The sequence below is a fragment of the Molossus molossus genome, unplaced genomic scaffold (assembly GCF_014108415.1).
Source record: "Molossus molossus isolate mMolMol1 unplaced genomic scaffold, mMolMol1.p scaffold_m16_p_13, whole genome shotgun sequence".
In the NCBI taxonomy this organism is placed as follows: domain Eukaryota; kingdom Metazoa; phylum Chordata; class Mammalia; order Chiroptera; family Molossidae; genus Molossus; species Molossus molossus.
Window position 1 is genome coordinate 53,911,108 of NW_023425348.1, and position 24,798 is coordinate 53,935,905.

Consider the following 24,798-nt stretch of genomic DNA (forward strand, 5'->3'; position numbering starts at 1 on the left):
TTCCCCTGCACCCAGCTGCAAGAAAGACTGAAGAATGTAGTCTAGCTGTGGAAATTAGGTTGGTAAACACTCAGCAGGCTCAATCATAGCAAAAATGTATTAGTTTAAACCACAGGCCAGGAAGGCACAGGGAACTAGGGTCAGGAAGGGAAGGGGAGAAGGAGAAGAACTGATCCAGCTGCCTGCACTGGGGACTTCTGGCTTGCTCTGGGAGATACTAATCGTCAATGGGATCTATTTAATTCTGGTTTGGGGCAAGATTGTTGGCTCAGCTCCATAAAATGAGGAGGCATTTAGCTGTTGCCAAAGGTTTGGAAATGTGCTTTTATTTTCAAACTCAGGCATGTGACACTCTACAGTTCAATGCTAGCACACCTGTGCGAGGTTTAACAATATTAGGAACCGACAGCCAGTGCTACACAAATCCAGCATCTCCCTCTCCATTTGCTCTGCCAGGCTGTACACAGGGAGCAATACATATTGGCTTTGTAGCAGCTGGAAATTGAAGGTCCTTCGGGAGGTGACATCAACAATGGCACATACAACACATCACTCTGCAATAGAACAGGCACCAGAGTCCTAGGGCAAAGCAGAAATGTCGGACTTCAGAGGCATTTTGAGGGGAACTTTTATTTCAGATCAATATCACTTTTGGAAAGACAGAGCGTCTTTCTCTCCATTTCCCTGCTGCTTTGGCAACAGTTCCATCCGCTTCAGGTTGACCTTTGCTTTTCAGAAAAGAAATACCGATGAGTACTTTTTCAGGAATACCCACGGAAATGTGGTTATTCTCATGGCCCTTCTTTTCCTCGGTCTCCCTTATTCTCGGAGTAGTTTGAGTGAAGGCCTAGTCTGGGAGGACTCTAGCAGGCCTTTCTGTGGAGCGCCTGGAGGTTCAGGAACTCACTGTACCCCCTTTCCTGGCCTTTGCCTCAACTGGAAACAAAGGTGGGAACCCTGTGGCCAAGTGGACAGTAGATCAGCTCAGCTAGTCCTTCTTTAAGAGGAGGCGGAGGCTGGACATTAACAGCCTAGAGCCCCGTCTCTCAGCCACTCTCTCAAGAGCTCTATTTGCATCCTGTCTTTTGCTCCGAGGGCCTAGAGCTCCTTCATGTCTGGTCTCCCTGGAAGGGGCAGGGAAACCATCCATCCATGCCCCCAGTCTGTCTGCCTTGATCTGCACCTCTTTACCTAATGCACATCCTTGGTCCACCTTGGCTTGGGCTTCTCTCACAGTGATTTTCTAGACACTGGAAAGGATGTGCCCCTTAAATCAACATGCCGTTCTCAAGTGGGGCCTAATCTAGGTGGGTCTTCTGAAAGGAAGGCTTGCATCACGCCTCGTTCTGGAGCTTGGAAATGATGTTGCTAGTTGGGCCCCATTTCTGTTCTCTCTCAGAATAGACTGAAAAATATTAGAATAAGTCGAGGCTAATAAAGATGTTACTTTTCTTATTGCGATAGAGGTGGTGCTGGTGCTGGTACTGGGAAGTATGAAAAATGTCAGCTGTCCCCAGGCTGCTCCCTGCCACCTTGGAGGCTCCCTTGTTCTTTCAACCAACATTTAGTGACGACCTCCCTAGCATTAGCCACCATAATAAGCCTTACCCAGAAACTGGTAAGACATGGTTCTTGTCTTTGAAGAAAAAATGCTAGGGGAGAGAGACACAGAAATAAGTTGCTACACATTATTGTTTGGTCAATAACGAGGATGTCTAAAAAGTGTCAGAAAGCACAGAGGAGGTGTGTCCTACTGCGTGGGGTAGAGTGGGGAGCTGGCGGGAGGTCATGAAAGCCTGTATGGGAGAGATGATTTTTGCACTTGGTCCTGAAGAGTGACCAGAAGAAAAGAGAATAGCAGAAGAAAGACTAGTCAGTGGAGGAACAGAGCTGTGAGAAAAAACAGGGTAGTCTGGGAACCAGAAATGGTTTGGAGGTGCTGAAGGGTCACTTGGCGGAGTGGGACTGGAAAGTAAGGCGTCCAGGTAGGAGACCCCTGGAAGAGGCAATTTAGTGCTGCGGTTAAGAGCGCAGCCCCTGGGCCAGCCTGCCTGGCTTTGAGTTCCAGCCCCATGATTTACTACCTGGGTATCCTCTCAGAGTTACTTGTATTTTTTGTGCTTTAGTTTCCTTATCTGAAAATGAGAAGAGTAGTACCCACCTCACAGTTTGTTTGTTTGATTTTCTTGGGGACTAAATGAATTAATACCTATGTAATACCTACAACCGTGTTTGTCTCATAGTTTTATATTATGAGTATTAGTAACAAAAACAAACAACTTCCACAAAACAAAAACAAAAGCAAAACAACCACAATAAAACCCACACAGAAACCAACACCCCGAAACTGATGAGGGCTGAATGAAGGCTGTGAAGGTGGAGCGAGAGGTCCAATGGAAGGGGGGATGTGCTTTCTCCGTGTTTGGCTACACAACTGGGAATGCTCTGAAACACGTTTGAGTTGGCAGTTCCGCTGGGACTGAAGCTCTCGGTGCAGCTGCACACTGGCGTGTGGGCACACGGCAGCTGAAGCACACTGTGTCTCCCCATTCACCCTACATGGGGGTTAACTGCTCCCAGTGGGGAGAGAACAACAGGGAGTAGATTGTGCTGTACAACAGCTTAGAATTGTACTCGACACGGAGACCAGCAAGTTCACCCTCGAAGCCATGAGTTCTCAGTGTTTTGCAAACATCTTGAATCCACATGGAGAGCTCATTGAACAGGTGTCTGGCGACTGCCCTATACCTAGTAAAAATCTGTGGGTTGGCTTTATCCAGAGCACATGTTTGGATGCTTGTTGGCTTCATGCACATGCGTGCTGTGTGTATGTGTGTTGTGTGTGTGTGTACAGATGCGTATATATTAGTTCACACCTTCCCATTGCATTTCAAGCGCTGAGCTAAATTCAGCCTAAATATTTTTCCGAGAAACCTTTCCTACTTCTGTAAAGAGAAACTCTGATTCCAAAGGGGCAGAAAGAGAATAGGAATGAGATGGGAAATGGGAAGATATTCACGCTGTGACTCCAAATTCCAAGCCTGATCCTCGGGTTAGAGTGAGCCTTAAGGCACAATTCTTCCTGATTTCCTATTGCAAAGAGGAAAAGGGGGAGAGGGAGCTTCTTACTGTCCCCCGCAGTGAAGGTATTTATTTCTCCTGGCCATCTGAGCCAAGGGCAGGTGACCTTCCCTTCCATTAAAGTTCCATGGCGAAGGTGACTTCTTCATCCACTGGCTGCTTTCCCAGAGAAGTTTTGTTGATCCTCTGAGAACATCAGTTTATGATGTGTGATTAGCTTTCACAGAGGAGCTGATTTTGAAAGAACCCCTGCTCATTCCCTGATGGGCTGGTGGCAGCAAGACCACACCTGGGCCCGGCAGCACTGTAACTTGGGGAAAGGGTGATGAGCTGTGTGCTGGAGCAGGACACTAGCTAGATGTCAGGTTTCCTACTGCTCTGTCGGCTGCTCGTGCTGGAGTCCTGAGCTCCACCAGGAGTCTCTCTGGGCTGCTGAGCAAGTGGATCTTCCAAGGGGCCCTTCCGTCTGCTCCACGCAAGAGTTATAGGAATTGTACAGCCCCAACACCACAGTCAAGACCAGCATCGCTGCGGCCATCATCCAGATGACTTGCCAGTGCTGACACAGTTTGGGATACAGGACTTGTAAGAAATGAACCAATTCTTCAAGTTTGCTGTGAAATGAAAAAAATAGGTGGAAGATTTAATATATTGAGCACATATACAATGCCCAGACCCATACTTCTCTGTCTGGGATACTTTCCATACTATCTGGAGCAGTGGTTCTCAAACTCAGTAGTATATAGAGTCACTTGGCAGCACTTATTCAAAATACCCAGGCCTACTGAATAAGACTCGCCAAAGGTATGGCCTAGGAATCCATATTTAAGAGTTTCCCCAGATGATTTTGATGCCACCAATCCATAGCCTTGATGTTAGGAGCTACTGAGATACAACACTCTATTTGCTTGTTTGATTATTCACACATGCTCTCATCTGTTCATGAGATGGCATAGATATCTGAACTCTCCCACGCCCCAGGATACAAGGTTAGCTGACTGTAGGTCCATGCATCTAGGCAGGACCAGCATCTTTTCTGCACTTAGCGGTATTAGTGATCAGTTCCAAGTTCTAATTTTTGTCTGCCTCCCTGTTCGGACACACGGTTTGTTGTCCCCATTTTCACATCTGACTATGTCCAGAGTGGAAGGATTATGCTAAACTCCTAGAAGACTTGATGTCAATGATAAATGACAAGCAACCAGATCAACCTCAAGAGTTCACTTCAAACCACCCCGGGTCAACCAGAGGACTCGTGGGCTCCAGCAACCTCTGCGAGGCTTCGTTAAGATGTTTTCTCAACCCCATTGATTTTCATTTCATTATTTTTTCTCTCTTTATCTTTCTCTTCATATTCTTTCCCTCTCCCCTTTTCATTCTCTCTCTTCCTTCTTCCCTCCTTCCCTTTCATCTCCGTCCCCCTTCATTTCTTGCCTGCTTCACTCCCCTCTTCCCAACTGCCTTTCAACTTTTCCACTTTGTTTGTGGCCTAGTGAAAAGGCATTTCGTCAGATGGCTTTGAAGAGTCCGTTCTTAGGTCTCTCTGGAGAAGCCCTGGACACATTCGTTAACCTAGAATTTCTTCCTGTTTCTAATCCCAAATCTATTTAAATATGTACAATATACGAGAGAATATTGAAGATCACCAAATGGAGGAGATGAGCAGTGGCAGAGGGCTTTCTGAAGACCTGCAGGGTCACACAGACACTGAAACAGGCAGGCTGTTCACTGAGAAGCAGAGCACTCTACTGCAGAGTGACCAGACAAAAGACGCCATAACAACGCATAAAATAACTCAACGATGCCCTCTTTAGTACGGGACCAGATACTTGAGAGAGCCTGCCTCGGATGCTAAGCTAAGGTACTGATTAGTTTCTTTCCCATGTGGGAACTCTCTGATGTTCGTTTCAGGAGCAACTGAGCAAAGCAAAACTGAGCACATTCGCTGAGGTGAAAATCATCGGCTATTTTCACAACTGTTGGAAAGGGAGAGCTTAGACATGCAAGCTTATTTTCTTTCAGCTGTATTCAGATTCTTTCATTTCTATTTAGATATAATTAAATGCTAAAATGCAGCCTTTCTTTTGGGCTGTATTTCCATTCTCAAAACAAACTGCTACAGTGGAGAGAATGCCATTTTAGCCCCACACTTTGTGGGACGGCAAAGGAGGCGGTCAGGATCTGGCTTCATGACCCTTAGCTGGTCACCCACTTTCAGCCTATAAAAGAGGTTAGAAATAGAATTAGATTAGAAATAGAATTCCTTTGGAAACCAGTTTTTGGTTGTTCTCAGTTCTGCCCACTCACCCATAAGGCGGGGTGAAGGTGCTTCCCCCTCACCTGGGGGCGCTGCTTGGACAGCCCGATATGCAGCCCTAAGGGGGACAGTGGACTGTTGTGTGTGATTCACACCTGAGAAATCTGAAGAGCGAGGATCTTGCTGAAGTGCTTTGTGGCATCAGAGTAGGGGGCCATGAGGAGGAGAACTACCCTCCCACCAGGAGTGGGCCAAAGGTACATATTTCACCTCCACTGGGTGTAGTCAGGTGAAGGAGAGCTGGCATGGGAGGTGGTGGGTTCTGTCTGGAAATGCTACCTAGGAGCTGAGCAATGAAGCTATACGTCCGAATGCCCAAGGACCAAGAGACAAGTTCTAAGTAGCCGACTGGAAAAGAGGCATTTACCCTCATAAAAGAGCCTGCAGCTGAGAGAGCCTGAGCAATGGTCTGAACGTGTGTGATGCTGGGGTCGGAGACGTGGTTTTCTCGGGAGGTCCCATAAAGCGCCATACTGAACAGTCAGAACATCAGCTTCAAACCCTGCAAGGCCCGGAGCCCAGTGACAACAACACCAGCCAAGTAATGCCTTTCCTACCCCTTACTCTAGATTCCCGTTCCCAGCACTAACTCTGGAGAGGTCAGACACGGCATTAGCCAAGCTGGGGTGGCAGGTAGGAGTGTAAGTAGGAGACTGAGAGAGAAGCCATGCTCCCTGTCCCCAATGTGGACTTCCTTCCTGAAGCAGACCAGAGCTGGGGGAGGGAAGACACTTGAACTTTATAAGAAGTTTAAACTTTTAACTATTTCAGGGAACTGACCATTTTAATTACTGAAATGAGGTTATTCTTGGGACTTAAACTTGACCAGAGGACTTAGATTTTCCGAGAGTTCTTGGAAAAGTAAAAGAATGTACCTAATATTACCTTAATTCTGTAGAGCAAATTTGAACAGGCAGTGGGAGAAAAGATTAAAGTTTTCTGTTGCACCAATGAGTTTTACTTGTTCAATGTCAGAAAACTGTGTTCTCTTTATAATACGGTTAAGATATTGGATTGATTCACCAAAGTTCATCTAAGCTGATCCTCCAGAAAGTAATATTTATAACAGATTACATTACTATATATTATTAAACAGAGGAGAAATTCAGACAAAAAGACTTTAGTGTTTGTTGTTGAATCTCTTAAATAAGGGGTCAGCTGCTGAGGTTACTCCAGTATTTTCTGTGTTTTGTTTTGAAATTCACTAAGTAGGACATGGACTTTCAATGACTTCAGACCTTGCTTGTTGGTGAGATAGGAAAATTTCATGGGGGAATCATGTTTGAATGAAGGTGCCTGCAGGCAGTTGTGTGTATAAGGAACTCAGAAATGAGTGCATTGCTTGGCATTGAACACAACAGCTCTCGGGCTAGTCTGGCTTAGGTCCCAGTTGAGGGAGGGAGCCTATAACTCTGAGAGGGCAGTATATATGACAGCAATGTCAGTCATCATGCATGGCCTGAAAAGGTGAAGCTACACCGCTATGCTGAAGGACAGGGACCCTTCTTAGGGCTGTGGGGATGCCTGGTATCCATCACCTGTGGTATAGGCATGTACTCAAGACCAAATGTAAATCCGAAAGGGAGCCAAGGTTGGAGAGAGAACGAGGTCCCTCAGGATAGGTAGAACCAGGAGGACACCCTCAAATGAAGAATGCAAAGGGCAGCCATTTCCTTATGCTACTGACCAGGAGCTGTACAGAGAGGGACACAGGCACGGGCTTACTTTCCCTGGGGGTTCATGAAATGGGAGGAAGCCACAAATCTTCTGAGATCAAATTAGCTAGATAAGGATTCCAGCCCTGTGCCTTGTGAACCAGACTGTTTATATTCCATATACTCTGTTTAGTTCTCTTTTGTTTTTTCTCGGTGTTTGGAAATGTTAGAAGTTCCAGCCTGTGTTAGCTCTATTGAAGGGGGCCAAAAGAGGAGCTATTGTCCAGGCCTGGGCTTGACTGCATTAAAAGGAGGAAAGCATTGTGGTGGTCTGCAAAATAAGAGCAGACGACCCCGAGAGAGAGAAGACATAAGGAGAACAGGATCCAGCTGCTTGGAGTAGGGGCTGTGCTTTCACTGCTGAAACTTGGGGGTTCCTTCATTAGTAGAGGTGGTGCATCCTAGCAGAGGTTGTTTTCCATGGTGAAGCTCTTCCCTTGAACATGGGGCTTAACTCATATAGGCCGAGACCTTTCACTGTGGTTGAATCTTCCACCAACTGGGCTCTATTGGTTGTTCCTATGTGCTTTGAAGCATATCTATCTCATGTTTAATCTTCATTTTATTACCTTGGTTGCATACATGTGATTTCCACAGTCTTCCAGACATAGCACATACCCTGTCCCAAGTTTAGCAGCTAATTAGATCATTGATTATTTCGGCTGGAGAAATTCTCAACCCTAGGATAGCCTGGGGGTCTAAAAACAAAGATTTTGGTGAAGTGTTCCAAGTGTGCTGTAACCACATTTTCAATCATCAAAACTCGACTTCTGGGTTGAATGTACTAATACAGATAATAGGGTAGAATATATGAAGTTGGGATATCATTAAAATCCAGGACACAAAAAGGACAAGATGCAGAATCTATACTATTTTTATCTACATGTTATACATATTTTCAGATTTAGAGAAAAATACATTTGAAATATAAAGCATACTTTTAAAACTCCAAGTATTTCCAATCCAAAGTGAAACCACTGTCTAGAGACCAAGCTTGTTTGCTCAGCATGGAAGAAGGGACCTATTGGAAACTCACCTTTGCCACCAGCCTGAGTTTGTCCTTTACATCTATGTATTCTCGCTGCCTCTGTTTTTGTAAGAAACCCCCTCTAGGGCTTCAGGCCAGCTTCCTTGACCTTGGATCATTCATGAAGATGGCTGGAAAAGGAGCTAACTGTGGCTGGGCTAGGAGGGACTCCAGTCAGGGAACCTTAAAGTTGGTTTCTTGGCTCCTGATTACAGCTCCCAGCCCCCACCACCCCCAGAACACCTCTGACCTCTCAGCTCTTGCAAACATCCCCTTGTTAACTATTTTGGCTCTTTGGAGTTTCCTCTGCCTCCTCCCCCAACACGAGTGCCCTCTTGGTTTCTGTTGCCTGCTCATTTGGGCCGCAGGCCCACTGATGCCCTGGACTGGCAGCTCCGCAGATGTTGTGCAGTTAATGCATCGTGACTCAGTTCGGCAATGGCGAGGGATCCCACCTGCTTTTCTGGTCCTTTCCCTCTTCCTCAGTTTCATCTGCCTCTTTGGGTTCCTCAGGGCCCTCACTCTTAAGTTCTTCCTCCTCTTCCTTTAGGTCTTGGAGCTCCTTGGTCTTCTTTAGATCTTCCTGGTATCTGGAAGTCAAAAAGGGAATAATTGAGTCTGGAAAGACCAGGCACAGAGCATCCTTTCCTGATGTCCGAGAGGAGAGGACCTGAGCACCTCCAGTAATGACGCACGTCCCGTGGTTCCACACAACAGGAAAAAGCTGGGAAGCTCCCCTGACTCCCATGGCTCATGTCAGTACAATTTCCCCTCAATCTTCAGTCATCCTTCCTGTTTACAAAAGTGTGACAAAATGGACAGGGAGGAACGCGACTGGGTTCTTGTGCCACCAAACACTCAGTGGGGCGAAGCCCGCATTTGTTTGCTATGGAACCTTGGCACTTCAGCTCCTCACGTGTGAAGTGGAGAGCATGTCATTCGTCTCGCGGGGGTTGGAACATTCCGAGGAAGTGCCGGGAAGACGGCTTGATCTAGGGAGGGTGACACCTGTCACTCAGGCTTGTGGGAAGTTTTATGGAAGTGACAGGCACACAGCTCGCCTTAGAGAGGTACTCAGTGAATGTGTACAAAGCCAATGGAGTCATTTATGCTCACACGTTCCGAGAGCAGAGGATAGCTCTGGGTTAAGCACAGGCTTTCCCAGAGAGAGCCTTCTGATTTCCTTCTCCCGGCATCAATATTACGCCGAGTTTACCAGGACAGTCTGGCTGGGGCACCCGAGGATGGCGTGCGTGGCTGCCACACACAGGCTCCAGGTTTTACACCAGTGGGAAGCTGTCTCCCTAGGAGCCTCAGGATGCGATGCCTGGTCAGAGGTAATCCTCCACCTGGCTGGGCTTGGGCCCTGATCAGTACTCTGTCCCATCTGTGACTGACAAGCCAGAGTTGCTATTGAAGCTCAGCTAGAGAAGGGGACAGTTGGAAGTTGAGGAAACTCCGGTTTACAGGAAGAAGGAAAGGCTGAGGCAGTTGTCGCAAGCGGAGTCGCAGCTGCTCCTGGGCATTTTTGGCAGCGGCATGACTGCTCGGGGTGCTCAAAAGCCTCAAGCACCCTCAAGAGGAACCCACCCAGAGCCCTGGATTTTTATATCATTCTGGGCAGTGACGTTCTGGTGGCTTTTTGCCTGTAAAGAGGACAGTCTTGTTATTGTCTGACCACACCCTCTTGCCTTGCTTCCTCCTGTGCTTCCTGTGGAATAGTACTACTCTTTCCGATGTAGCTCCTTACTGAGGCAAGGAGATGCTGGGGCTGCTGGTTGCTTCCCCAAATCTTCTAGGAGACAGGGAAGGTCTGTGGGAAGGTATCTTCTGAGACTAGCCAGGTGACCGCAGAGCGGCCTGACTCACCTCTTGTTGTACGCTTCTTCCTCCATCCCGGCCTTGGTCTCCTGGCTAATCTCCTCCAGGCAGCTTGGAGTTGGCGTGGGAGCAGAGGCTTCACAATCTGGGGCCCCGTTTGTTTTTCCACTAGTGAGAAGAGGGAAGTACAGTGTGTCCTTTCAGGGACAGATTGGGCATCTGAAAACCAAACCACGTCTTTGGCCTGATTCCTGGTCAGAAGTGAGGAAACTCATTGCATTGAGTTCATTTCAGTCTTTCTACCTTGAGACAAGATTTATAAAGTCCCTAGTCCATGAATCCTCCCTAGGCCCCCAAACATCAAATACTGCGCCAGTTCCCTCTTGTACTCATGCTCCCAAGTCCACCTTTATTCTTATTCCAGGAGATGCTGCGGGTGGACAGACAGCTACTGGGAGCTCCACAGCACCAAGACGAGAAAGATGGAGGCGGACCCAAACTTTCAATGTCATTCCATTCCTCTGTCCATCTACTGAGTACTGACGGACTCAGGCATCTTGTAATGTGCTGGGGATACATCAGAAAATAAATGATCTTTGCCAACACAGAGCTTAGCAGGAAAAAAAGTCCAAAAAGGAAAGAAAAAATATCTAATTCATTGCAAGTGGTGGTAACTTTCATGATAGAAACAAATCTGTACGGTGGCAGACAATAATGAAAGAATCTGCTTAGACCACATGGTCAAAAAGGCCAGAGGTGGTATAACTGAAGCATAGATTTAAAAGATGAGAAGTCAGTTGGTTATATCTATTACAGAGGGAAGATCTGTCTAGGTACAGGATGCAGGATATGAAGACCCTGAGACACAAAAGACACAGAGATATTTGAGGCACTGAAAGGAGGCAGCGAGGCAGGAGTTAACTTTTGGACAAGAGGCATCCCAGTGGAGAGAGCAGGTAGGTAGTTGGGTATACCAAAGGCAGAAGGAATTCATTTGGTACCATCATAATACAAATAATACTTAAAGTGAGGGGAATGGGTAAGGTTGCCTAGGAGATAGTACGAGGAAAGATGAGAAGAGGACTCAGGAGCAAGCCGTTGGCATCTCTGCCCTTAGCTCAGGTGGAGAAGAAGGAGCTACAGAGGAGTCTGGGAAGTAGCAGCCAGAGAGGTAGGAGAAATACCAGGAGAGCATGGAGTCGGGGGCGTCAAGGGAGGCAAGCATGCCAAGGAGGAAGAGTTGTGTGTCATACACACACTTTTGAGAGTTCAAGTTAGATAAGTACAAAGTAACTCTTAGATTTGAGAATATGAAGGTCAAGAGGAGCTTTGATGAAATGGCAGAAGCCAAAGACATTGAAGTGGGCTTAGTAAAGAATGGGAGATGAGAAAGGGGAAGACACAGACACAGTAATTTGACTAGGAAAGGCAGTGTGTTGAGGGAACTCATAACTAAAGAAGTGGGCTGATGGGGTAGTCCCAGAGACATGGAAGTGGGGAAAAGAATGGGAGATGAGAAAGGGGAAGACACAGACACAGTAATTTGACTAGGAAAGGCAGTGTGTTGAGGGAACTCATAACTAAAGAAGTGGGCTGATGGGGTAGTCCCAGAGACGTGGAAGTGGGGAACAGACTGACAATCCCCAGGAGAGGGGGTGGTGGGGGAGAGATAAATCACAGAACTTATATGCATGTATGCATGAACAATGGACATGGACAACAAAGCTAGGGTCAGGTCGGGTAGGGATGGGGAGGGGAGTATCAGGGGGCAAAAAAGGAGAAACATCTGTAACAAAAATAATTAATTAATTAATTAAAAAGAAGTGGGCTAAAGGATGCAGGCACACTTGAATGTGGACAGAAATGATCCAGTAGAGGGAATGAGAGAAAGAGGATGACCAAAGGAACTAAGTCTTTGAAAAAGGAAGCAGAGACAGATCTTAGAAAGAATGAGAAACTTCTCCTTGGTTACATCAAAGAGAGGATGGTAGGCTGCAGGTTGGGGATTTGGTGAAGGAAGATGAGAGGGCTACTATCTGATAGCTTAAATTTTCTCTGTCAAGTGAAAGACAAGGCCATGTACTGACAGTGAGAGGTAGAGAGGCCTAGGCAGGTTTCAGGAGAGAGGAGAAGGCATAAAGAGTCATGGGGCGGGGGACGAACAAACATGTTAGAAAGTCATGGTATGATGGCTGGGCTGTGCTGGGAACCGGTCTGAGGTATGGGCTCACAAATTTAAAGGAAGTACCCCGATGGCCCCGCCGTCCCTACAGATCCTGCAGCCCCCCTAGGTAACCAGAATCCCGTGGGAGCCACGTTAAGTAGGAACTCTCAAATAAGGCAGAAGAGTGAACAGAGTTTTTCAGCCAGGACTCTGAGGATCACAGCTGCCACTCTCTCCACCCCTCAGACAGGCTTTATGAGTGAGGTTTATATCTTCCCCTCACACTGGGCATCAGTGTCTCATCTCTTAGTTCTCCTCAGACCTTGTAGAATTTATATTTTATCAGGCTGGAAACCAAAACCCATTGTGAACAAGAAAAATAACACTCTAAAAATATCAGCTATTCATAACGTTTCTCCTTTTGCAAATTACATTATCCACTCCCTTCCATGTGACCTTTGCTTAAGGTGCAGTTTCCTATTTGTCCAAACAACTGGAACAAGAGCAGTAAAAATATGGCTATAGCCAAAGGCAGCAAAAGCAATTCTTTTATTAAATATATTTACATATTAGAAATAAAGGGTTGGTTCAGACTTTTAATTTCTTTTATCTACAGCTGTCAACCTTAGAGGTCAACATGTCTGAAGGGCAGTGTAGCACAAAGGACAAGAACCTGCCTGAGGCAAACACCAGTTCAAACAGCTCCAACACATGCAAATCACTTAACCATCCTGACCTTCAGATTCCTCAACTGTCAAACCAAGATAATACTATATACCTGAAGGTGATAGTGTAAAAATTAATGAAGAAATAAAAGTAAACTTTCTGTAATTTGGTACTCGACAAATGATATTATTTATTGTTGGTTATGCAGTAAACTTATTGGTAGATTTTGGGAGCAATCTGATGTTCTTCCAAACCTGATCCATAAAAAAATCCAAGCCGATATATTACCAGGTGATTATTTATATCTTCAAGAGGAGAACTTGATACAGATTACTCTGACACTTCGGAATCAGAACCCTAACTGTGACTTGGACATAGAATCGCTTTCCATATACACTCATGCACCTTTAAATTTTACTGACCAAGTGATGTAAACAAACTTTTACTGCCCTCAGATTAATGCTCTGTAGAACTAAAATGTTTCCCCAATAGAACCAGGAAGCCCATTTCAACAACTTTTTAACATGTGAATCCTCTGTCCAGGGTACAGATCTCCTGGGCTGACTTGATTGCCCTGTGCAACTCAACTCACCTATGGGGCCTTAGTTCTTAACATGCTTTCACACAGTTCTCTCATTTGACCCTCCCAGTGATAAGAAGAGCTAATATTTATCCTATTATCAGGCTTTGTGCTAAGATCTCCCTTAAGACAGTAACCCAATAAGATAGTAATGCTATTGTTCTCAGTTTGACAGGCAAGAAAACCAAGACGCAGCAAGGTTAAATAACCAGCCCAAGATCACACAATCGGTGTTTGACAGAGCTTAAATTTGATCCTATGCAGTCTGACATTTGCCTGTTCTCTTGGCGGCACCATCTACAACCCATGGGGGGCATTATCCCATTTGAAAGATGAGAAACCAAGCTCAGATTGAGTAAGTGACTTGCCTAAATTCACATTATTGGTGGCGAGTGGACCTGGCTGGGACTCTCTCCTCGGTCTACTAACTTCATGTCAAAGTATACTTTCCACACCTCCTTGAGCCCTCTGTTTCAACAGAAGTCTTTTTCTGGGGCTCTGAGCAGTGTGTGGTTCCAGGGAACCTGCTGAGTGAGGACATGCCTGTTCTAAGCTGGTCATGGCATATGATGTGGCCCTTCTTTTAAAGGTTGCTTGTTCAGAGTTAAGAGTCAGACTAGGAGAACCTTTGGTTTAATACTGAGGGTAGAATGGCAAGTAGGGGAAATACACAATATGTGAAATGTTTGCAGTTATATCCTGACCTCTAGACTGAGCTTACAGTTCCTGAACTATCTTCTCCAACTTCCTGGAAGTTTCTCCTTATATATCTTTAAGACTCAGCTCAAATACCTTTTCCTCTGTGGAATCTTTGCCAATGTTTCCCCTGTCCCACAGCCTGTGGTTAAAGTTGATCTCTCCCTCCCTCTCTGCCCTCATTACACCTCTGTTACAGCATAACTTGGAGTTAGGGAATTTTTATGTTTTATATATATGCCCATCCCTCCCTGTGACTGTGATCGCAGGGAAAGACACTGTGTTTGACTTGGAATGGTGGTTGGCACAGTAAGTGCGTTTAAGTGTTTGCTGAGTTACATTGACTTTACTGTGGCTCATCCAGTCCCTGCCTATTCATCTTACAAAATGAGCAGGTCCTCTCTGTAAACGGCTATTTCCTGAAAACCCAGTGTTTGAGTTGAGCTGAAGGAATCTCTATTCATGGCTATAAACTTGGAGCTGAGCACAGCCTGTGCCTACTCTAGGGATGTCTGAGCCAAACGCTCATGGGCCTCGCAATCTAGTCCCAGCCTGAAATGTTGTATGCTTTTTTGGGAAGATGATTCATGAAAATGAGGCTCATTGTTCTCTCATGTTCACCCAGTCAACAATGTTTTTCATTATGCTCAACTCTCAGTGACATGACGGCTATTTAGTCAAAATGTGTTGTTTGACTGGCAGGTGTACTAAAGGCTATTTTTCCCCACATGTTAAACAATATTTGAAAGTGACTACAACACTTACCAGTGGACATATCTTACCTTCTTGGGCTTAGCAATGTCTCTAAGCTACCCTCACTGCCACGGCTCCCACGGACAAGACCAGCCCAGGGGGCCTGAGCCAGAAAAGCTTCCTCCCCCCTAGTACTCAGTTCCAGATCCCTGGGGTCCACTACTAGCTGACTGAGGGCTAATTCATTCTAGAATTCTATCAGCAAAGGGGAGTTGCTTATGTGATATCATATGAAACCTTTAAGCAATTTTTCCTGGCTACTGCAAAAGTGTAGAAAAGTGGTTATTTTATAGATTATAGTTAAAATTGCTCTGTGACTTATCAGCATAATGGTTCCTTTTATGAAACTCGGCCTGCATGTCATCCACAGATGTGGCTGTGCTGATCCCAGTGGATGGCTCCTCATACACCCTTCTCCCCTACCCCACTCTGCCTTCCGCTCCGCTCCCAGCCGGTCAGCAGGTTCTTTCACAAGACCTCTTTCAAAACTAGCTCTTAAATCCATCCTCTTCTCTCTAGTCACACTGGACTTCCTTCTATTGTAGTTGGAGAGCTCATGAAGAGGTTAAGAGCATGAATTCTGCTATTTGCTATGTAACCTCAGGCAAGTGATGATTTCTCTGAGTTTCAGTTTCCTCATCTATAAAATAAGGATATTAACACTCGACCTATCTTTTGGGATTATTGTAAGAATTCAATAGGAGCATTAATGTAAGCAGTTATAACAGCACTTGGCATAAAGTAAACATGCAACAAACAAGAAGCGTAATCATCATCATCATCATTCCTTGACTCCTGACTTTCTCACCTTAGATCTTGAGATGTTGTTAACCTCTAGGTCACCTAGTTAACTATATAACTTTCAGGTTTCACCTTAAAAGTAAATTTCTAGAGGAAACATTTTCTGAGGCCCTTGCTCCCCTCACAGTACCAAATCTGGGTTAAAGTGCTCATTTTTGTATGTGTGGTTCCCTCGGTAGCCTGTATTGCCCATGCTCTCACCCTTCACATTGTATTGCAACGCCCTTTCCCACCTGTCATTCCCATTGGACTGTGAGCTCCCTGAGTGCGTGCGAGGTGCCTGGCTCTTGGTCATTGTCAAAGAAATGAAAGAATGAAAGACAATGAATAGCTCTTCATACTTGTGAAAGTGTTCTCGAGCTTTGTTCTATTTTCATCTTTATGACACTTTAAATATACTAGTCCCCTCTCTGTACACCTGAAACTAATATAAAAGAATAATGAATGTAAACTGCAAATTTTTTTTTTAATTTAATTAAAAATATATACAGTATTCCCCTCTTACCCACAGTTTCACTTTCTGTGGTTTTAGTTACCTGTATTCCACTACAACCCAAAAGCATCACATGGAAAATTCCATAAATAAATAATTCATGAGTTTTAAATTGCACACTCTTCAGAGTAGAATAATGAAATTTCACGTTTTCCTGTTCCATCCTGCCCTGGACGTGAATCACCCTTTTGTGCAGTGTATCCACGTTGTATACACTACCAGCCTGTTAGTCACTGAGTAGGTCAACTGCCATGTATTCAAGTGACCTTTATTTCACTTAATAATGGGCCTGAACTGCAAGAGTAGTGATGCTGGCAATTCAAATATGCCAAAGAGAAGCTGCACAGTGCTTCCTGTAAGTGAAAAGGTGAGCAGAGCACAATAAAATGTGAGAGAGACTTGCCTGGCTGGGGTGACTCAGTGGTTGAACATCGACCCATGCACCAAGAGGTCGCCATTCGATTCCTGGTCAGGGCACATGCCCAGGTTGTGGGCCAAATCCCCAGTGGAGGGCATGCAGGAGGCAGCCAATCGATGTTCTCTCTTGTCAATGTTTCTCTCTCTCACCCCCTCTCACCTTCCTCTCTCTCTAAAATGAATAAAGAAAAAAAAATTTTTTTAAATATGAGAGAGACCACAGTCACATAACTTTTATTACTGTTACAATTGTTCTATTTTATTTTATTTTTTTGTTTACCTCTTACAGTGGCTAATTTATAAATTAAACTTTATCATATATATGTATGTGTGTGTATGAGTGAAAAAACAGTATAATAGGTTCAGTACTGGATACAATTTCAGACATCCACTGGGGGTCTTGGCATGTATTCCACATAGATAAGGCGGACTACTGTATGTTTCACTTTCTATATTTTTCTCTAAGTCTACAGGTTCTTAGACCCTTGTTGAGTGAAGAGCAGTTTACTATAAAGTGACCCATAAGAACAAGGCTCAGAATTCTCTCAGATCACACCGGGCAGTGCAGTCAACAAGTATTTGCTTGAGAACTAGCCATAGGCAATGTGATCTTATTATCTTTCATGTATTTAGCCATTTCCCTTCCTGCTTAGTCACTGTATGCTTAGAGAAATGTGACATGTTTTTAACATTAAGTTGAATATAAAAATAATCTAGAAAGTAATGCACATTCTTTTTCTTTAACAGTATGGAGAAGGTAGCTAGAGTTGACTGTTTTTGTGTTAGAAGATATGAATTGTTGTCATTCACAGATTGTCTCAGTTAAGTCTCTTAGCCATCTGTTAAATGTTTCCAGTTTCATACATTCAGATGGAAATCATTTAGCACCTTTTAGAAATCCACAGTGGGAAGCTGCTTTTAGTCCTGAATCCCTCCTCCTTTGAATTCTCCCTCCCCTTTGTGCAGCCACCTTGACTGTCTGGGTATATTTCCAACAGGTAAGTCAGCCACAGCATGGGTAATGAATGTATCACGGCAATCTCTCTGGGTAGCCCATAAGACTGAGCTGCAGACATCTTTGTCACGGCTGATGCTCATTCATTGCCTCTTTTGATTTGGGGCTGGTGCCTATTGTCCCCAATTTTGCACCTCACTGTTTCCTACCACGTTTGCCTCAGGTTCTTGGTGATCCTCACTGCCTCAGGTAGAAGTTCTTAGCTGGCCTGAACATTAGTTCTACAGGGTCCGGGCCCTGTTCCATCATGATTGGTCTCTTGAGGGAAGTGGGGACATAAATCTTCTGCCCTTATTAGCTCTGTAGCCCAAGAGTTGGGAATGGGGCCATGTTGAGGGCTCTCCTAGAGAAAGGGTTGGTGCATCCCAAGGCAGGACTGGAAGGGAGAATTTTAGCATGTTTCTCTCTCAAGGCATAAGTGACTATTTCTGCAGAGATCCAGAGACCATGGACTACATACTATGACTCTCGGGACTCGGTAAGATTCTATAACCTTGGCTATGTCCATGTGGTTGTTAGTTTGTCATTCCTTTATATTTTCTTATAGTGATCAGTAAAAGAGAGAAACAAATAAACAAAAATGCCCTATACAACATCAAGGACCCGTACGCTTACGAGGGGTAAGGTGGCCAAAAGAGGAAATGCTGGAAAAACATCAAGACTAATGTGGGAAAATTATTGCAGGAACATGACGGCAGGCAGGACCGAGGGAGGGGGAGTGTGTGAGAGAGTGTGAGTGGACGTGAAGGTGGACGACGAAACCCGAGCAGTGCAGAGCCGTGGAGCAGAAGGTCCCTGTGCTGTGGAGGGAGCAGCCGGCTACCGCGGTGAGCGGCCCTTCAGGGCGCTTCTCCCTGCACCGCGGGGAGGCCCCACCATTTTGGAAGATCCCGGCTCTTCCCTGGGAGGAGGCAGTGGGAGCGGGTAGGGCCAAGCAACCTGAGCCCACCAGCGCACCTGGCTCCATCGGACCAGTGGACACCGTGTCAACACAGACCAGTGCACAGTAGTGGAGCCCCCAAGGTGCTGGTCGCGGAAGCCGCAGACAGCCAGGATCCCAGCACCATCCCCCATAGTAGCAGCCCGATCAGAGTCGAGACATACCCCCAGCAACAGAGGCTGGGGAGCAGACATCCATCCCCAGGCAACAGAAGCACAGACCAGCAGCTGACACCCATCCCCAAAATCTACAGTAAAAGCTGAGCAGGAGTTGAGCCTCACAGGGCAGCAGCACTCCCCAGCCACCAGCAACAGGACCTGGGGCTCCACAGAGGCCTGTGTAGTCCAGTAGCTCACAAGAGCAGTGGGAAGCCAGAGCCCAAGAGGGACTGGTGCCATCCAGCTGCCCGTGAGTCCTGCTGGGTGCTGGGGCACCAGAGAAGCCTGTGCGACCCAGCAGCCCACAAGAGCGGTGGAAAGCCAGAGCCTGAGAGGGAATGGTGCGATCCAGCTGCCCACCCATGGGACCTGCAGGGTGCAGGGGCACCAGAGAGGCCTGTGCACCCCAGCAGCCCATAACATAGGCATAGAGCCGGGTCCCCAGAGGGACTGTGCGATCCAGTTACCGACGGGACCTGCAGGGTGCGGGGGCACCAGAGAGGCCTTTGAGACCCAGCTGCACACAAGGTAGGCTTAGAGGATGTGAAAATGGAGGCGGAGTGAATGGAAGCTACACAGATGATCTCCCAGGACAAAACGGGAATTACAACTAAAATAAAGACAAATCCTCGGAAAAAAAGCAACAGAAAAGCAGCAGTACAGGATCATATAACTAGGGACACTGGTAGGATCTGCGGAGGTATAAGAGGGTGGTGGGCTGCGAGCCCACGGACAGCAGCAGTCCTAGCTGTGAGCAGCGCCCTTGGGGAATAAAGACCAAGCCCGCTCCACAGCCCAGAGAGCCAGGACAGAGCACTAAAATAGCCACAGCCACTCACCTGGGGGCTAAGGCAGAGGGAGGGCAGACTGGGCTGGAACTCTGTGGGGATACCCGGGATTTGGAGGGCACTCAAAGTTTTTGCTTAGTTGTGGCCATGAAGGACGGTGGCCAGTGTGCTCCTTCCCCAAGCTGTGGGGAAAAGCAGCAGCACCCCCCACCTCAGAGATTCAGCTTTTCCCAGGTGAGGCAAAGAAATGCAAATTGAGGCTCATTAATAACCAGCATCTATCCCAGAAATCCTCTTATGCAGAACACCAGGGCTACATTCCAAGGCACTTGAGTAACTGAGACTACTAGCCACAAGGAAAAAGCTGGAGGATAACTGAACCTATCCTGGGCTTGCAGATCTACCCAGGAAAGTAAGACTTGATATTGGTGTTTAACATGGGCCCACTCAGGCTCATCCAAACCCAGTAGAGGGAGTCACAAACAGCAGAACACCAACATCCACAGGAAAAATTTGGTAGGCTCCAAAACCCACTGAGATAGCCCAAATGGTGAAATAAAGAAACAAATCCCAAATAAAAGAACAAGAGAACTCTATCGAAGATGAGATCAATGAAATGCAGCTAAGCAAATTATCAGAGGTAGAGTTCAGAGCCATGATCTTGAGAAAGCTCAACAGCATGAGTAAGGACATCAGCACCATAAGTAAAGATATAGAAACATTGAAAAACAACCAAGTGAAAATGAAGAATGACAGAGCAGAAATTAAGAACACATCGGAAGGACTAACCAGCAGAGTAGAGGAAGCTGAGGACCGGATCAGTGAATTAGAAGACAGGGTAGAAAAAAAATCAACAAATCAGAACACCAAAAGAAAAAAACAATTAAAAAACAGGAAGACAACTTAAGAGAACTGTGGGACAACTGGAAACGTAATAACATTCGCATCATAGGAGTCCCCAAAGAGGAAGAAAATGGGCAAGGGTTAGAGAACATATTTGAAGAAATAGTGACAGAAAACTTTCCTAACTTGGTAAAGGAAGAAGGCATTCAGTTCAAGAAGCGCAGAGAGCCCCAAGCAAGAAGAACCCAAACAGGCCCACACCAAGACACATAGTAATTAAAATGCCACAAATTAAAGACAAAGAGAGAATCTTAAAGGCAGCAAGAGATAAGCAACAGGTTACCTGCAAAGGAAATCCCATAAGGCTCTCAGCTGACTTCTGAACAGAAACACTACAGGCCAGAAGGGAGTGGCATGAAGTAATCAAGGTCATGAATAACAAGGATCTGAATCCAAGACTACTCTACCCAGCAAGGCTATCATTCAAAATAGAAGGTTAAATACAGAGCTTTCCAGACAATAAAAGGCTAAGGGAATATATTAACACCAAACCAGCACTGCAAGATATGCTAAAAGGACTGCTGTAATTAGTAGAAGAAATAGGAAGACAAATAGAACCACACTAAACAAAAATGGCAATAAATGAGTACTTTTCAATTATCACCTTAAATGTGAATGGATTAAATGCTCCCATAAAAAGACACAGAGTAGCTGACTGGATAAGAAAGCATGACTCACATATATGTTGTTTTCAAGAGACCCACCTCACAACAAAAGACTCACATAGGTTGAAAGTGAAGGGATGGAAAAATTTTTTCAAGCAAACAGAAACAAAAAAAAAAGGCTGGGGTAGCAATACTCATATCTGATAAAATAGATTGCTAAATGAAGGCCATAACTAGAGACAAAGAAGGCCACTACATAGTATTGAAAGGACCTATCCAACAGGAAGATATAACCTTGGTAAACATATATGCACCCAACATATATTAAAAAATTTTTGGAGGACTTCAAAAGATAAATCAACAGCAATACAATCATAGCAGGGGACTTCAATACCCTGCTGACATCACTGGATAGATCTTCTAGACAAAAAATTAACAAGGAAACACAGACTCTAAATGAAGCGCTAAATCAAATGGATTTCATAGATATCTACAGAGAATTACACCCCAAAACCGTAGAATTCACATTCTTCTCAAGTGCACATGGGAAATTCTCAAAGATAGACCACATGTTAGGGCACAAACTAAGTCTCTACAAGTTCAAGAAGATTGAAATCATATCAAGCATCTTCTCAGATCACAATGGCATGCAACTAGAAATCAATTGCAACAAGAACATGCAAAGACATTTGAAAACATGGAGACTAAATAGCATGTTATTGAACAATAAATGGGTTACCATGGAGATCAAGGAAGAAATTAAAAACTTCCTGGAAACCAATGAAAATGAACACACAACAACACAAAATCTATGGGATGCAGCGAAAGCAGTTCTGAGAGGGAAGTTCATAGCACTGCAGGCCTACCTCAAGAAACAAGAAAAATTTCTAATAGACTATCTAACCTCACAACTTAAAGATCTAGAAAGCAAACAAAAAGAAAACCCCAGAGCAAGTAGAAGGAAGAAAATAGTAAAAATTAGAGCAGAAATAAATGACATGGAGACCAAAAAAAAAACAATCCAAAGATCAATGAAACAAAGAGATCTATTCTTTGAAGAGATAAACAAGATTGATGGACCATTAGCTAGACTCACCAAGAAACAAAGAGAGAGAACCCAAATACACAAAATCAGAAATGAAAGAGGAGAAGTAACAACTGACACCACAGAAATACAAAAGGTTGTTAACAAATATTATGAACAATTATACGGCAGCAAATTCGACAATCTAAGCGAAATGAACCAATTTCTAGAAACACGTAGTCTCCCAAAACTGAACCAGGAAGAGATAGAAAACTTGAACAAACCAATAACAACAAAAGAAATTGAAGATGTAATCAAGATTCTCCCAGCAAACAAAAGCCCGGGCCCGGATGGCTTCACAGGGGAATTTTACCAAACATTCAAAGAAAAACTAATACCCATTCTCCTCAAACTATTTCAAAAAATTCAAGAAGAAGGAAGCCTTCCAAACTCGTTTTATGAGGTCAGCATTATTCTAATTCCAAACCAGAAAAAGACACTACAAAGAAAGAAAATTACAGACCAATATCCCTGATGAACATAGATGCCAAAATCCTGAACAAAATACTAGCAAATCAAATCCAGCAATACATCAAAAAAATTATTCATCATGACCAAGTGGGATTCATCCCAGGGATGCAAGGATGGTACAATACTCGCAATTCAATAAATGTGATACAACACATAAACAAAATGAAGAATAAAAATTATATGATCATGTCAATAGACGCTGGAAAAGCATTAGACAAAATCCAGCACCCATTTCTGATAAAAACGCTCAGCAATCTGGGAATAGAGGGATCATATCTCGACATAATAAAAGCCATATATGAAAGACCTACAGCCAACATCATACTCAAAGGGCAAAAATTAAAAGCATTTCTCTTAACAACAGGAATAAGACAAGGATGCCCACTTTTGCCACTCTTATTTAACATATACTGAAAGTCTTAGCCACAGCAATCAGACAGGAAGAAAAAATTGGAATCCAAATTGGAAAGGAGGAAGTAAAACTGTCATTATTCAGAGATGATATGATACTATACATAGAAAACCCCCAAAACTCCATCAAAAATTTAGTAGACTTAATAAATAAATTTGGCAAAGTAGCAGGATACAAAATTAACATCAAGAAATCAATGGCATTCCTATACACCAATGATGAACTCACAGAAAGAGAAACTAAAAAAACAATCCCATTTACCACTGCAGCAAAAAAATTAAAGATACCTAGGAATAAACTTAACCAAAGAAATAAAGGACCTATTTGCAGAAAACTACAGTTCATTGAAAAAAGAAATAGAGGAAGATAAAAAAAGTGGAAGCATATAACTTGTTCATGGATTGGAAGAATTAATATCATTAAAATGTCCATACTACACAAAGCAATCTATAGATTCAATGCAATCCCCATCAAAATACCAACAACATACTTTACAGAACTAGAACAAATATTTCAAAAGTTCATATGGAACCAAAAAAGACCTCGAATAGCCACAGCAATCTTGAAAAAGAAGAACAAAGTTGGAGGGATCATAATACCAGAAATCAGGTTATACTACAAAGCCACTGTAATCAAATAGCCTGGTACTGGCACAAGAACAGGCCTATAGACCAGTGGAACAGAACAGAGAACCCAGAAATAGACCTAAGGCAATATGCTCAATTAATATTTGACAAAGGTGGCAAGAGCATACAGTGGAGTAAAGACTGCCTCTTTAATAAATGGTGTTGTAAAAATTGGACAGCTACATGTGAAAAAATGAAACTAGACTATCAACTTACAGCATACACAAAAATAAACTCAAAATGGATAAAAGACTTAAATGTGACTCATGAATCCATAAAAATCCTAGAAGAAAATGTAGGCAACAAAATTTAAGACATCATACACAGCAGAATTTTCACCGATACAACACCTAAGGCAACAGAAACAAAGGAAAAAATGAACACATGGGACTACATCAAACTCAAAAGCTTCTGCACAGCAAAAGATACAATCATCAAAATGGAAAGGCAACCCACTGTATGGGAGAGCATCATTGCCAATGATATATCAGATAAGGGGTTAATTTCCAATATATAGAGAGTGCTCATACAACTCAACAAAAGAAAGACAAAGAACCCAATTAAAAAAAATGGGCAGAGGAACTAAATAGGCACCTCTCCAAACAGGACATACAAATGGCTAAGAGATATATGAAGAAATGCTCATCATCACTAATCATCAGAGAGATGCAAATTAAAACAACAATGAGGTATCACCTCACAACTGTCAGAATGGCTGCCATCAACAAATCATCAAACAACAAGTGTTGGCGAGGGTGTGGAGAAAAGGGGACTGTAGTACACTGCTGGTGGGAATGCAGACTGGTGCAGCCACTATGGAAAACAATATGGTGTTACCTCAAAAAATTAAAAATTGAACTTCCATTTGACCCAGTGATACCACTTCTAGGAATATACCCTAAGAAGCCTGAAACACTAATCAGAAAGAATATATGTACCCCCATGTTCGTAGCAGCACTATTTACAATAGCCAAGATCTGGAAACAGCCCAAATGTCTGTCAGTAGACGAATGGATAAAAACACCGTGTTACATATACACAATGGAGCACTATGCAGCTGTAAGACAGAAAGATCTCTTATCCTTTGAGATGACATGGAGGGACCTGGAAAGTATTACCCTAAGCAAAACAAGCCAAACAGAGAAAGACAAGTATCATATGATCTCATTTATCTGTGGAATATAATGAACATAACAGTCTGAGGAATGGGGTAGTTCCAGAGACATGGAAATGGGGTACAGACTGACAATCCCCAGAAGAGCGGG

At 44.2% G+C, this 24,798-nt stretch overlaps 1 protein-coding gene across 1 annotated transcript in view; it reads right to left on the minus strand.

Annotated features, from left to right (window-relative positions):
* Positions 1 to 316: 316 nt before the first annotated feature.
* The window catches only part of IRAG1 (inositol 1,4,5-triphosphate receptor associated 1), a 78,358-nt gene continuing 53,876 nt past the window's right edge, over positions 317 to 24,798 (minus strand). Inside the window, exons 18-20 of the mRNA XM_036258987.1 lie at positions 10,010 to 10,129; positions 8,596 to 8,730; positions 317 to 3,695 (exon numbers count right to left, since the gene is read on the minus strand). Coding sequence (XP_036114880.1) covers positions 3,452 to 3,695; positions 8,596 to 8,730; positions 10,010 to 10,129 — 499 coding nt within the window. The 3' untranslated portion in view covers positions 317 to 3,451. The remainder of the gene's footprint in view (positions 3,696 to 8,595; positions 8,731 to 10,009; positions 10,130 to 24,798) is intronic.